General features: G+C 38.3%; 1 protein-coding gene across 1 annotated transcript in view; it reads right to left on the bottom strand.

Moving 5' to 3' along the window:
• syt16 (synaptotagmin XVI) overlaps positions 1-16,327 on the bottom strand; it is a 52,023-nt gene that overhangs the window by 5,105 nt on the left and 30,591 nt on the right. The window contains exons 3-6 of the mRNA XM_041812915.1: positions 13,474-13,701; positions 8,528-8,772; positions 732-1,193; positions 438-627 (exon numbers count right to left, since the gene is read on the bottom strand). Of these exons, the coding sequence (XP_041668849.1) occupies positions 438-627; positions 732-1,193; positions 8,528-8,772; positions 13,474-13,701 (1,125 nt within the window). The remainder of the gene's footprint in view (positions 1-437; positions 628-731; positions 1,194-8,527; positions 8,773-13,473; positions 13,702-16,327) is intronic.

Below are 16,327 nucleotides of genomic sequence, written 5' to 3' on the forward strand. Positions count from 1 at the left end.
AATGTGTTAGATAATATTGAGTTTGTTTTTGTTTCATCTTAGTTTTCATGTTATTTCATATATATGATTGTGGAATGATCGTGGAATTATAATAAGCCTTAAAATGGCTCTTATTATACAAGAAATACACAAGTATGCAAATGACACTGAAAGATGTGGTATAAAAATAAACTATTGGCAGATCTGTACACAGATTATGAAACAAAGAGTAAAGATTTACACTTTCTCTTTTTCTCAGAAGACCCTGTGGGAGCTCTGTAGGATGCATCTTGAAACGTGTTATATAAAATACATCACCCAGTATGTATTATTCAGAATTTCTTAACTCAACACCTAATACTGAGTTATTAATATTCATGCGGTAGGTTCAGTCGGGCTATAATATCCATGTGTTTGAAATGTGTGTGAGTGCAGTGTTTGTAAGGCTCTCTGCACACCTGGTGGTCTGTTGAGAGCCAGGTTTCTGAAGTGGCTGCCCTTGATGAGCTCCACAGACATGCGACCTGTGGTGGCGTTGTAAGAGAGGCCCACCAGAAGCTCAGGGACACCGCCATGAGTCAGAGACTGAGTGGACGAAGCGCTGTCGCTCTGAGACACAGCAGACAGGCTAAGCTGGGAGTCCAAGCTCTGAGAAAAACACAGAAATAAACAAATTGAGCAGCAGTTACAACTATGATCCCCAAGTGAAATAAACAAATATAAATCTTATTTCTTGACAGAAATAAAGTCACCTTAAGGTTACTGCGAGGCTCCAGAACCAGCGTCGTCTCCATCGTTCCTCCATCAGGGTCAAGCCCGCCTAAACGCAGCACCTTCTCACCCATCATCCTCTCCCGGGACATCCTGCCTCCGAGTGCGTACAATCTGAACCTGATGGCCAGCATGTGCAGGTCGGATGGATCCACACGAGAAAAGCGATACGTCTCGTTGAAGTGCGGCAGTGAACCTCTTTGAATAGACGTCTTGTGCCGTTGTTTTTTGGAAGGAAGCAGTACCATGTGCACCTGCCAGGAGTCCATCCCACTGCGGGCCTTGTCAGGGATGTCCCGGGCAGCAATCACAGTGACCAGCAGCTTCTCTGTGTCAGGACGGTACTCCAGGGAGAGGACAAGGTCTCCACATTTAGAGATGGGAGGTCGAGGGGAGGAGCTGACTGGCTGGGACGAGACTTCATCAAGGGGAGGATGCTCTTGCTGAGAAGGAGAGCAGAAGAAGAAAAGCAAACTTTAACAGTGAGCATTTTAAACGGTTTGAACGGTAAGGGCCTGTGTCTGCTGACTATGCTTTTGCATTGGCAGTGCCAACATCCGACAAGTACTCACTGTTAAATTATAAATACCTCGAGGCACTTTGTCTTCCCTTGGAAGTGACCATACATTGTTTTAATATGCTCTATATGTTTAGTATTTTCATTGATTTAAGGAAATGATTCAAAGAAGGTGTGGAAAAAATTGAAATAAACAGCGTCATGGAGTTGGAAGCAGCTATAGACCAGAAAATTGTAGCTTTTAAAGAAGTCATTATGGATGTATAAGATAATAATGTATAAGGAAAAGGATTAACCATTGATGTTGACTAAAATGATATCAGAAATCCTGCCCATTCTTGGGTTTTGATTGGTTGTGATACTGCCATGTGGTGCTCCAAATGTTTGACTTATTTCAACTCTGAAGTCCAGAGAATCCTTGCTTCCATAAAAAAATGAAGACTACTGTTGCCATTGCCAGGTCAACAGTAGTCTGCCCTGCAGTGTCCTCCAAACAGCTCATTAAGGGGAAACAACAAGGTCTTCAACATGCAGTTTTCTTCTTAAAGTTCCTCTGCAATTATCATTTCATTTAAATATTTGTTTCACCAACTAGAACCAGTACTTGAGGGGATTGTGGAAAGGCCACATATTTTTGTTAGAAAAGCCTGAAAAAGTGATTTTTGCATAATATGTCCCCTTTAAACACATTTAATATCCTGATAAAACACTTAAGATCCTTCTGGTCATTACAGTCCATAACAGGACAGATTAATGTGTAAGGTTGGATCAGACACTCACATCTATGAAACATTTGATTTGACTATTTAGTTGGCTTTTGTCATGATGTTTCATCTGATTTTCTTCATTTAAAAAAACTGATTAAAACAAACGACTCTAAAAAAAAAAGCACTGATTCGAACATCAGCATGATTGTTTTTTGTGTATTTAACTTCATTGTTTGACTCCTGTTCCATCTACTAACATGGAGGAGGCATTTATAATGTTTACAGGGTTTGGCTTCACCACCAAGCAGGTGCTGCTCTGTCCATCTTAATATTCAAATGCTGGTTCTTTCTGTATCCATGCCTTCTCAACGAAGCATTTCTGATGTAAAAGGGTTAACTCTGGTTATAACTTTTGTAAAATGAATGGATGGATGGTATTTACAATATAGATAGATCAGAAAACTTCGCCTTTCCTGTTGGACATGAAACATATGAAATATTTATTATAAAGACAAATGTGCTCCGTTTCAAGGGATACGTTCAAGGAAACGCCATCAAAGACTGTTAACTGTCAATTTCTGATGATCTCTGTTTTTTCTCACTGTTAGTCCATCTATAAAGAGTAATAAACTAAAACAAACTATCAGCTGAGATATAAATAGAGAGACGAGAGAGAGGACAAACAAACAATCGTTTAGTCATTGATTCTTCCAGTCCTGCGGAGCATGACGTCTTTTCACCTGAATGAACAGACACACCAAGGATAAAATGAAAGATTTACAGTGAAATCTAACCACAAAACACTCCTTCAGTGGCCTTAAATTTAGGATTGGCATGAATGGTTTGATTTACACCTTCTCTATGCCACTTGAGTTATGATTATCATGCGAAAGTATATGCTGGTGTTGAAATGCATGAGGTGAAAGCTCTGCAATCAAATTTGCTAATTTCTAACCTCAAGATGTACATTTGTGCACCTAAGCTACACCTAGATGGATAATAGAAGCATTTCACAGATCTCCTTGAGACATCCAAGATCGTCAAAGCAATATTTGGCTCATTATGAAATCAAAATCAAACAAAGGAGACTATAAACTGTTAACTGTCTTACTTCCATCCATTGCTGAGCAAGAATGGGACAAAAAGTGCAAAATATATACTTTTATCTGAAGAAAGGGTTCTGCAAACTTGTATTTGAGTGTAGCATTTGAGTGGATCTACCTTTGTTTTTCTCCACTTTCAAATTCAGGCTCACTGTTACACACTGATTCTCCAGAGCTTTTTTTTCCCCAAACATTCATAGAAAGAAACTGAGCAGAAATCCTGTTATAAAAGAGGAATAAACATCCTCCTCCTCCTCTCCTCATAGCAGCCAATCTCAGCCTCCCATCCAGTGTGCAAACACAATACCGCTTGTTTCAAGTGTTGACAGAGCAGGGCTGAATGTCGCCGTCGACATGGTAACAGCAGAGGTGATAAGATAATGACGGAGCTGCTGCTCCAGTCTATTGAACGTGCAGGTCAAGAGGTCCACACGTGAAGAAGAAAACACAGAGGAACACGTCAGCAGAGTGGCAGCTCTGGATGTTTACTACCTTTTCCTACGCAGGCAGCAGAACAATTATCGACCATTACAGCCATGTACTCTAATTGCTTATCATATACACAGTCAGTGTGTAGATCATGTAGGTAAAGAATCTTTTCAGTCTACAGTCTCATGAACAATACTCAAACAATAAAGCATTCACCAATCAATAAATGTGATAAGCAGTAAATTAAAAAACCAACACATACAGTTTAACAGTGAAGTAACAGGAATCATATAAGCTGCATACTTGATTAAGTTAGTATATGTGACCAGTATGACATGACAGTATGACACAATGACAGCTGTACATCAGGTAGAGTATCATAGCATTAGAACAGAAGTTAAAAGTTATGTTGTTGATTTTTTTGTATTAATGCAACTGAGGCAGCTCAACAGCACTCAACATACCTGTGTAATGTCATGTCATGTTATAACCTCCGTCAAGGAGGTTATGTGATCTGGTGGGTTTGTCCGTTTGTTAGTTTGTTTGTTTGTTTGTTTGTTAGCAAAACAACTTAAAAAGTCATGGACAGATTTGGTGAAATTTTCAGGAAATGTCAACAATGGCATAAGGAAGAACTGATTAGATTTTGGGAGTGATCTGGATCACCGTCTGGATCCAGAAATTTTTTAAAGGATTCCGTACTATTGGGAGACAGGGCTAATGGCAGAGGTCTGCGCTCTCCGAGTGCTTTTCTATTTGTTTTGTTATGTTATGTTATGTTATGTGATTTCGTGGGATGTGATGTGATATGATGTGATGTGATGTTACGTTATGTTACGTTATGTTACGTTATGTTACGTTATGTTACGTTACGTGATGTGATGTGATGTTATGTTATGTTATGTCGTGTCATGTGATGTTATGTTATGTGATTTCATGGGATGTGATGTGATGTGATGTTATGTTATGTTATGTTATGTTATGTTATGTTATGTTACGTTATGTTATGTTATGTTATGTTACATTACGTGATTGGATATGATGTTATGTTATGGGATTGGATGTGATGTGACGTTAGTTTTGTTATGTTATGTTATGTTATGTTATATTATGGTATGTTATGTTATGTTATGTGACTGCATAGGACTGGATGGTATGGCATGGCATGGGATGTCATGTCGCGTCGCATTGTGTTATGTAATTATGTAATGGCATGTTATCGCATGTGACTGGACATTACATAACGTTAAGTTACGCTAAGTTATGGTACGGTACAGTACAGTATGGGATTGGATGGGACGGCTTGGCATGGGATGGGATGGTATGGGATCCAAACATGAAACAGCTACCAACATGTCTACTTCCTTGCTTCTCTCTCAGCCTCTTGACTTAGCTTCTCCTTGCACTGGACACACTGTGTCATTTTATAATGAAAATGATATGTATATATCGGTATCGACTAAAGGAGTTTGGTAATGTAAGCCTATAGGTATGGGCAAAAATCGAAGGTTCATGCATCCCTATTGTATGGTTTGGTAGGGGGTTATTGCATATTGAGTGGTGTCATACCATAACGTTTCATATCGCATGGCATGGCATCTTCCTGCACTATTCTGTATTGTAATATCTCTACCCTATTATGAGGTATTGTTTCCTATGGGACAGCATACAGGCACACTACATCTCACCGTATTGTATTGTAACATGATAAGGTATTATATGATACACAATGTTGTGGCATGGCATGTAATATTTCATAGTTCCCCTCCAGTTCCCCTGGAGAACACATTTTATTTGTAGAGTTGTGGTACAGCTTGTAGTGGTGTTAGTGTCAAAATGGATGTCTTATTTAAATAAAAGACATACTTGATAAGAAAGGCAATCTTTTTAGACATATTAGCCCTCCAAAAAAGATGGTGCAATTCATTATTTAACAAATAATGTAATAGAAAAGTAGTGTAGTAAAGGGGCCTGTGGGTATGTAAATGCTATGATAGTACAGAGATACCTTTTTTTTGTCATAGTATTTCACCTTAAAATCTGATATTTATCAACACTGAACCTTAAAACAGGGAGAACAAAGTTGGAGTCAACAAGTCTCTCAACCAAAATAATTTAATTTGCCCACATCCCTTTATCTCTTATGTAACTGTTCCTAAATTAGCATACATTCAACTCCATACTGCACACATCCATTAGGACTTCACTGATCAATTTCAATCCTCATCTTTAGTAGTAAAAAGGAAAGGCAATGTGAAGCTTGCTTGTAGTTACTAAATGTTATTTACCTCTCATTGATAATCATTTAATATCCTTACATTTTTATCATTGTTGTACAGATATGGTAAAAATCTGAATATAAAAATGCTAATTTTCTCAATGTGGGTCATGATTTGTGTCACAACACATGATAATGCTTGAGGGAGAGTAGCAGAGGTTGTGAATGGAGAATAATTCCTCAAAAGGCTGCATGTTGAGGTATTTCTTCTTAATACTAGCAGCACTAGAATATTAGCTGTAGCATTAGCAGTGGCACAACTGTTACATAACAGTAAATAAACTGCTACAACATGGCTCTCCCCTGATTTCTCCAGCTCCACTGATCCAAACTCATTTCTTATTTATGAAGCATTTCTGGCTTTCACTGTGCGTCTCCATGGACGTGAGTGTGTGCTTGTGTGTGGGAGGTGTTTACAGCACAGATTGCTCCAAATTTCAAAGTGTGATTCGCTGACTGAGAGGTTGTTAGATTCTACATTCCCACTCTCCTCCACACACAAAAACCACATACACCAAATCCACTCAGAAATACATGTTAAGTAGATTTATGCACACTGTTTACACACAGACACTCAGTGTGATTATTATTCATGAGCTTCTGTTTGTTAGCCAACGCAGCGTGGAGAGCGAAGGAAATATCGACTATTTATACAAAACCTCGAGGCCTCGGTGGGTTGTGTTTGTTTTTTTTTCTTCCAAATCGAACCTGAGAGGATAACAGCAGAGCGATAATCCTCTCACAGCCTAGTGATGATGATACCCCTGCCAAGCATGATGGGTAACAGCAGGGCCGTGACCACCTCGCTGACCCCGTTAAGTAATCCCTTCCTTTGATTTTGTTAAAAGTTTGGTCCAATAACAGAAAGCTGCAAAGTGGGACATGTTCAACTTTCCTCAAGGTTTTTTAAGGCTTAATGTGCAACATTCTCACTATTAAAGGGGACATATTTTACCCTTTTTAAGACAAGTTTATATTGGTCTCAGAGGTCCCCAAAACATGCCTGTGAGGTTTGTTGCTAAAAAAAAACCCACTCCAGTATAGGTTTTTTCATGTCTAAAAACCCCTCTGTTTCAGCCCTTCTCAGAGAGCTGTTTCTGTTTGTGGCTTTAAATAGTAATTAGCCATCTGACTCTGCCCCTGACCACACCCCTCTCAGGAAATGGATGTGGCACTCCTGATGTTACAATGTTAAAGACACTTTTATCCATAGTTTAGGACTTGACTTGGATTCGAACCATCAATGTCCCAGACAAAAGTCAGCAGGGTAACCCACTGAGCTATCCAGCAACTCAGCTGGCAGCTGAGAGGAAGAGCAGGACATGAGAGTGGACATCATGTGACACCATGTGACATCATGAGGGTAAAATCTGAGAAGGGCTTGTTTCAGCACACAGTTTCTGAAAGGTGGTGAAAGAGAGGGTGGAAGGGAATGGATTTTTCTGGTATTTGAGGGGATTGTGGACAGGCCAGGGCCACATATTTTTGTCGGAAAAGCCTGAAAAGGGGATTTTTGCATAATATGTCCCCTTTAATGCCGCAAAAAACTAACATTTAATGTACTGTGGACTTATGGCTCCCTGAAAGACAATGCAGTCAAACCCTCCTGGGTTTGTTGTTCTCAGCTCTGCGTTTAAACCAACACTTTCAGCCTGCTTACGTGTCAGTCAAAGGATCAAATATGGTTCATATATGTGTTGTGTTAGCATGAATGTCTCCCTCTCTCGGGGCGACTCTGGCCCAGTCATCTTTCAACCTGGAGTGTTGGTGGGTCAAATCCAAGCTCCTGCTCTCACATGTCCATGTGTCCTTGAGGAAGACACTTGACCCCAATTTTCTCCCTCTGCTGAAACAGTAGCATGCAACTGTGTATGTATGCATATACATGGGATTAGTTAATATTAGGGCTGACAGCATTAATTGCAATGTGATTAAAGTCCACAATTAGTGCATTCAAAAATGCCCCCAAAATAATTTTGAAATAAAAACTAATAATAATAAAAACACAATTTACCTCGAATGCTATAAAAGTGTATTTCTTAAGGGACAAAGTTGTTCCAATCAGTACTGTCAAATGATGCCTCATGTTTTTAGATTAATATATTCTTCTAATACCTATTAGGATAAAAAAAAGATAATCATGTCTAATAAAGGAGTGTGAAATTCCAATAGACAACCTGGATGTTACATGTTGAATGTAATTTGTTTAACCTACAAGTTCGTGAAGTTGCCTCTAATATTTCAGACTTGGAGAGTTTTATAAATCAGCTAAATCAGAGGTTCTCAACTGGTCTAGCCTCAGGACCTACCAATATCTTTGATGACCAATCGTGATCCAAATTTCCCAAAAAATTTCAACCATGCATGTTTAGTAAATAAAAATGTTTCACTTTAGATCTTGGATGGAACAGAATTTATGACAGGAACAAGAGACAGGGCAAAACTTACAAGTTGACACCCCTCTTTCCCCATGATAATGTGTAAATTTTAGCCAATTTTCCAGAGATCTTGAGAAATTACTTCATTAACATGGTAAAAGCAGCTCTTTTATTACAAGAAAAGGGGATAAATGAGTTGAAATATTAATAAAACATTTAAGTTCACCCATTATCACAATACAACAGAGTAAAATAAACAGTATGGTGGCTGCGACTCACTGAATACTGCTCGGCGACCAAGTTTCGGGTCCCGACCCACCAGTTGAGAACCACTGAGCTAAATCATAAATGTCTGGCTGCCATACCTCGGGGCTCCAGGTGGAGGAGCTGTCCGTCGCTTCGTTTTTCTCGTTGTCAGCAGCCTTCTCCGTCTCCTCGCTGCCGTCCGCCGCCTGTCGGCTCATACTCGGAGTGGGACTGTTCCTGATGTCCAACAGCTCGATCCCTGAAGGTTTTTCCAGAGCGAGCGAGGGCGTCCTCTCTTTCTCCTCTGCAGCTGCTTTCAGCGGGTCCTTAAAACTCTGGCGGGTCTGGGTCTGAGCCTCCATCTCTGTGTTTGGGAGGCAAAAGGAGGGGTAAGTCAGCGTTAGGCCCTCTGCTGGTCTGGTCTGAAACGCTGGGTTTTAGTAGGATGAGCGCTGTGCCATACTGTGGTTTAAAAAATCAAATCACATTTTGTATTTTCTTGTAGCATTTGAACAGTGCAGTAGGGTTTGTCGAAGTAGATCGTTGTTGATTTATACATTTGCAAGTAAGACAAAACATTAGACTTAATCTCAAAGCTGTCTGAGAAGTTAATCAACCAAAAACAACATTTCTCTTTGCCAACTTATTTTTCATTATCAAAATGCCCCAAATCTTGCAGCTGTGAGACAACACTGAGTCAAAGAGCTTCAAATATCAAAAGAACCAAGTAATACATATAGAACTATCTAGACTGAACTATCCAGAAAACAACCAAAACAGATTGTAGCCTTCACATAAGGGGCTAATACGGAAGTTGATTTTATCATACAGTTTGCTTAAGGTCATCTGAGTAAAATAAATTACTATACGCTATGCTGCCCTTCAAAACTGTCACGAAATTCAGACTTTCGAAGAGATTTGACAGTTTCAAAGCTCAGCAGATGAAGATTTCCTTCTAGAAAGCATCTAGGTTTAAAAGCTTAACATGCAAACATGAAACTGCATTTTTTAGTGTTTTTAATTTTGGTTTTAGTGTCCTGTAATATCATCCTTTTTCATGAACATCTCTATTTCGTGCAATCAACAATGCTTAGGAAAGCTGGCCATGTCTGTTCTCCATTTGTGCAATGCAATGACAATTAAGATCTATCTTTATCTGTTTAGGAAACTCAATCCTGGTCATAAGCATGCCATGTGAGCACAGTTATTGTGTTTGTGTGTTAGTAGAGCAGCTCTAGCCACCTTAATTACTTCTTGAGTTGATCAGATGTGTGATATGGGTGTCATTTAACATACGACATGCATGCTGTTCACTGAAATGTTTTCATCCTGAGCGTACTGATGACTTTAATGAAAGGAAATTAATACAAAGTAAACACTAAGAAACCCAAATAGCTCCTACTGACCTACATAAGACAGAAAGTCCTTCAATGGTCTCTGAAATCTGACACAGATATTGAGGTTAAGTAAATATTATGTTGACCTGATTTCTCTAACATATGTACAAACTCACATGGGCAGAGATATGGGTTCAGAAACATTACAGTGCTTCATTCAGACACGGTACACTGCACAAAAAATAACTGTAAATACAGAAGTATGCTTGACTAAAAGCAAGACTGATGAAAATTTACAGGACTGGCCAAGGCAAGGTGAAAAAAACTCAAGTCCAGTCATGGGAATTTGAGCTTTTTTAAGGATGACCCTAGCTGAGTTTAAAGACATTTTTGCTGCTTCCATTCCAAAGGATGTGAATACAGCTTTCATAGGATTAAGCGGGTCAGTGTGCTTTCTGGCAGATCCATTTCTTGCTTAAAACCAGAATAAAGAAAAAAAAAAAACTCTCGTTATTCCATTAAAACAGAAAAAAACAAGCCATTTTCTCATTTTTCATTTTGGTCATAAAAATGGAAAATAAAACAATAAAATTTTTTAAAAAGGATCCTCTTTTTTTCAAATGAGCCGTTTTCTTGTTTTTTTGTTTTCTGAACAAGTGGGAAAAACAGAAACACAAATATTTTTTAAAAGGGGTCCAATTATTATTATTATTATTGTTTTTAATCTCATTATTTTATTTTATTTTTTTTTTTGTTTAAATGAAATACATGGGGAAAAGGAAATCATGTGACCCACTGGGAAAGGGGAACATTTCAAAATAAAAGCCTCCCTGTAAAAATGTAAGCCACCTATCCAACATTTATCTGTTAGACTGATTTTGTTTGCTGTTTGTTTTGTTTTTGCTCTGATTAATCATTTATTTATTTACTTCCTTATTTAATGTGCACAGACACTAAGAAATAAACCTTTCCACCAAACTATACAACCGTAAATTGAAACTCTGACTCCTGCTGTGTACATAGATAAATATCTCAAGTAGTAAAGCCTTATTTATTCATATTTATTTATTTTCCTCCTAATATGAGTGCAGTCCAATAAATCACCAACACTTTAACCACTGACATTGTTTTTAATACATTGCATGGAGCAAACAGACCTATTATTATACTGTAAACCACAGTGGATGGCTACATGGTTTACATTTTGACATTAAGGCTTTTATTGTGAAATGTTCACCTTTCTCAATGAGTCACATGATTTCCCTTTCCCCAAGTATTTCATTTAAACAAGAAAACAAAATAATGAAATTGAAAAAAAACAATAATAACTGGACCCCTTTAAGTTAAAGTTTGTGTTTCTGTTTTTCCCACTTTTTCAGAAAATGAAAAAAACAAGAAAAAGGCTCATTCTTTTTCCATTTTTAAAAAAATAAGAGTTTCCTCCTGATTTTTGAGTCTGGTTTCAACCAGGAAATGGATCTGCCAGAAAATGACCCAAGCACCCACATTTGATACTCATTCTTCCCTGAATGAGAGGCAGAGACGTTAAACACTGAGCTATTCAGTCGCCTTATTTATTTCTATATAAATTGTGAGACTGACTTCTAATGAAAAGATCTTTTACTGAACTGAAGTAAAGAATAAAGGAGGGATTTCTGCTTCTAGATGTTGCTGCAATATTACACAGTAATCACATCAGAAAGTGTTGTTAGGTTCCAAGAGTGAAGGCTTTCACATTTATGGGAATTACAGCAGGTAAATTGTGATTTCCCTGCTTCAATAAAATCAATACTTTATATGTACAATAAACTGGATAAATATATCTAGTATTTCTATAGCAGGTATGTTTTTGGCCCAATATGAACATAAGTTGTCCATATTCTCCTTAAACAAAGCAGACTGTCTCTCTCTTTAATGTGATATTGATGATAAATCTCTTCACAGCAGAAGCAGGCATGTTATCTCCCTGTTTTAGCCTCTTGTCACGTATTCTTGGAGATCTAAAAGAAGTTACCTAAACCTCGTTACAGAGCAGCGAGAGTTAACAAAGGCAATATTGTGTAATCCATCAAACCTTGGCCTTTCCCAGAGACAGAAACACTCTCAGAACAGGCCGTACCTGAGTCCAATCAATAGCAATTATCTCCAATTCAGCATCATTAAGGTCGGTCTGACTGTTATATCAACGGCTGCATACAGTGCTGACCATGGCAACGCGCTGAGGCGAGTGAGTCATCCGCCCCTCTGTGTGTTTGTGAGCCTACATGTTGGTTAAAGAGGGAAAATAAATACCAGGTGAGACAAAGTGACCCTAACTGAATAATGTCACCACCCACCAACAAGCTGCTGCTCATGTAAACAGGCAGGTCATTTAAGTTGGTCTGCTTCTGTCTGCTGTAATGAAATTAAAGGAGCAGGCTGAAGGTTTTAACACACAAAAATGGCATGGAATTAAAAAAAGGATACATTTTAATGTTATTGTTAGTTTAATTGTTGTTCATTTAATTCTGAAACCTACAGTATTTAAATCTATAGATGGAAGCAGGTCTTCTGTAAAGGATGTCTATATATTATCATGTTACGACAGTGGCCCAGAAGGGCTCTTTGTTTTGTCAGGTTTTTTTTGTCTCTTTTTTACCTAAAAACTGAGAAGTCATTAAGGGCAACCAGTAACATGGTAGAGGTATTTCTCCCAGGGGTTGCACCACTTGAGAATTTTCAAAGTTGACTTTCGTGTGATAAAAGTCAACTCGACTTCAACTAGTCATTGATTAAATCATGAATGAATCTACAGGAGAAGTCAATAGTTTAAAATAACCAATTATATATATATATTTTTTTGCAAATCACAATCCATATACTCCTAACAACAGGCAGCTTACAAACATTTTGGTGAGTGCAAACAACAAAATGAGTATGGTTAGGGTTATATAACATAGAATTTACAAAAAAAAACCCTGATTGACTGTCACTAGATTTCTACAGTGGCACATTATCTGCCTTACCTGCCATCTTCTTGTTCTTTAAACATTTTTGGGAAGAACAAGAAGTTTATCATTAGTGTTTCAATCCTATTGCTGGTGGAAATTGGCAGTAAATCTGCAAATTCTCCAAAAGACGTTTTAAGATATTAATATATTGTGTTCACACAAAACCAATGGACGGACATAAGACAGACACAGAGCCACCTGCTGTGATTTCTTTTGCCAATTTAAGGCATAAAATTACAAAATTTCACCTCAAAAGTCAATTTGACTTATTTCTAAAGCTTTTACAGCCTTGGTCCTCCATGTATCAGTCTTTCTGTCATTTTATATGCCCACCTAGTCATTTAGTGTCTCTTGGATACATTTCTTTAAATTATGCCTCATGTGTCCTTCACCAGCCCTTTCCAATGCATTTACTGTTTCACTGCACTGATTTCTATTTTTGTGAACTATTTTATTACCCTTTTCCTTCTTGTTTAAGTCTTTGTATCATAGTCTTGTTTCTAATCTGCCATCTCAGGTGCAGTACCTTGCACTGCATTCATTTATGCATTAAAAGTGCTAGTTAAATAAAGCTGAGTTAAGCAGAAATGTTGCAGAGCAGAAAAGAAAATGGATCAGGGGGAAAGACTCAAGTTAGTATAAAAGCTTTAAGTCTGAATTTAGCTCCAGTGTTTTAGTAATGTGGTATTACTCTCCACTTTTGGTGTAATGTTGTGTTTCCAAGGACAAAGAGCGCACCTTCACAGTCCGAAGGCTCGGTGCTGCCCTCCTCCTGGTCTGACAGACGGGTGAACTTGTGTCGTCGGCCCAAGCTGAGCTGCGTCTGATGAGTCTGCTGCTCTCCGCCGTGCGTAGCCGCCGTACGAAAACTCTGCGAGCGCGACACAGAGATCTCAAACTGCTTCAGGACCTCGTCTTCACTGTCAGAGGAACTGATGTCGTCCTCATCATCGCCGTAGCTGTTCACTAGAGGGGGAGAAACACAGGGAGAGCAGGGAGGTGACAAAGAGGAAAAACTGGGAGAGTTAAGGAGCAACAGAGGAGAGGAAACAAGACAAAGAAGATTACAAAAACATAAAAAAATAGGAATAAAATGAAGATAAGACAAGAGAAGAGAGGAGAAGAAGTATCGAAATAAGGAGATTCAAAAACAATAATGGCAAAAGAGAGGAGGAGGAAAGAAGGACATGAGGAAAGGAGAAGAGAGTAGTAGTGGAAAAAAGGAAACAAGGAAGAGCAGAGATACAACCCAGTTTGAAAAACACAAACATTTAAGCTCCATAGATCAGTTTTGTACTGAAATTAAACGTAAAATTACAATTTTCATACAGCACTGAACATTTGACTCACTGCAACTCTCAACTTCCTCTCTAGCATCTTTCCTACAGTTAGTGAGCCATCCTCTCATAGAACAAATAATAGCTGACATAATATATGAATATTAATAAAAAAATTGATTCAAATTAAATAATATTGAATACTTTTTGCAGAAATTCATGTCTAATAACTTCTAATTTACACAGTGACAGAGACTGCTGCTATCAATGTCATAAGACAAGAAGTACGAGCCCCACGGTTTCATGGAACATAAGGAGAGTGGAAACACACCTAAATACCGGTGACTCGACTGAGCCCTTCCCACACTAGTTACTGTTGCTGTGTTTGTGAAACATTTCATTCTTACAGCACAAATTAAATACAAAATAAGAGCCTGTTTTAGCAAAGGCAGTGCTCATTTTCAGAGCAAAATCCCTCGCACTCTCAGCTAGAAATAGTTCCTCTTTTGGAACAATGCCACACTGATGAGCTCCACTTCTGCTTCACTGGCAAATTAGAGTCAACAAGTGGTTAAACTTTTGATAATGACACAAGAGACACTGATCTCATTCATCTTTCCAAGGGTGACGTTTCAAGGTCTACAACTATAACCTATGTCAGGACAGGATCTCTTTATGTTGTTTTCTGTTTCTATTTTGCACAAATAAATCCAGGATTAATTAGTCTAGGATTAATTAATCCAGGATGAATTTGGGACCAAAATGAGACTGTTGTCTTTGGTTCAGGGATTTATTGCAGCTATTTTAGTCCAAACCAAAGACTTTTCTGAAAGGAAACATGATAAAAGAGAAAACAAATAATTCAGCGCTCCCCTTACTGCCTGGCTGCAGAACTGACTGTAATCTCTGCCTCCTCCCTGTTAACAGATGGGCCATGTCTCATACTACAAAATCAGAATTTAAAACAAATAATTTTTTCTTTAACATGGTTTCTGTAATTGTTGTTCATTCTAATTAGATTTATTACTCTAGATCACAGGTTCTCAACAGGTCCAGCCTCAGTACCCACCAGTTTCTTTACTGAGAAATTGCAAACCAAATTTCCAAAAATATTCAACAATTTTTATTGTTGAATATTTTAGATATATGAATATAATATGTTTACTTTAATGAATAATGTTGCAGTTTGGATCTTGCCCATTTTCAGAAATCTTGCAAAATTACCTCACAAGAGAGTCGGAAAAGCATTCTTGTTATTGCACGATTATGAGATAAATCATTTGAATATATATACATTTACCCATAGTTAAACATAATGTATAAGTGTATGTCCACCAAAGACTTTTCACAGACTTTGTACCTCTTTTTTTCCAGACATGCATTCACAACAGCTGACGACAGCTCTTTAATGCCTTCATTAGACAGTGGATAGAGTCAGAAGAAGGGATGAGAAAGTTGGCTGGACTTAAACTGAGCCACCAAGGTACATGGGGCACACCTTAACCCCATCTGCACCCCCAAGGTTTTGTTTTAATGAGTTATTTGATGCCTTGATTGACAGCTCTGTTGACAAATAAGGCTCCTATAGTGTTTTGTTTACCAGATCAATGACTAAGATGAACACAAGAACAATTTAGCTTTCCTTAACTTTGAGTTTCTGCTTAATACAGACAGAAGAGTCTGTTCTGATTTTACCTGTACCAATCTAAATGGTCTTTGTTGAGCTTTTAGTATCCTAAATGTCTGTTTTGGTTTGGGGCTAACTCCAGTACCATGGTCCTTTATGAAAGACTCTCTGGCTCTAAATGCACAATATGTCAGTCCCTATCAGAAGAGGTTATTTGGTTTCTCTGGAAGATGCGTCATCTGCCTTTAAATATAGTCAACAGTCCGAACAAGAATGGACCGAAAAGTGAATCAGAGTCAAATGAAACAGAGGTTAGAAAACAGTCAAAAACAACCTTCTCCACCAGCTCCACAGTCTAATAACAGAGCCTTATGCTGAAAGAATTATAGCTCCTGTTAAGATTGAAATAAATATGTGAGAAGAAAACACATATAAAGGCTCCTTCTGCCGACCTCACAGCCTGTCATTCACTGCTAGGGAAAAAAAAACAATAAGAGCTGTTAGCGTTAGCGGGGTGCAGGGTCACTCCACTCACTTCATGATTTAACCATAATTAGATAGCAACAGCTGAATGAGTGATGCGTTGGTGGAGTGATCAGCACGTCCTTTAAAGTGCAGGTCACCTCCTCTACCTGAACCATCGCCATGGTTACCTACAGAAGTGGAAGCTGTTGCCTGAGTGGGCGAG

Source organism: Cheilinus undulatus, linkage group 18, assembly GCF_018320785.1.
Source record: "Cheilinus undulatus linkage group 18, ASM1832078v1, whole genome shotgun sequence".
Lineage (NCBI taxonomy): Eukaryota > Metazoa > Chordata > Actinopteri > Labriformes > Labridae > Cheilinus > Cheilinus undulatus.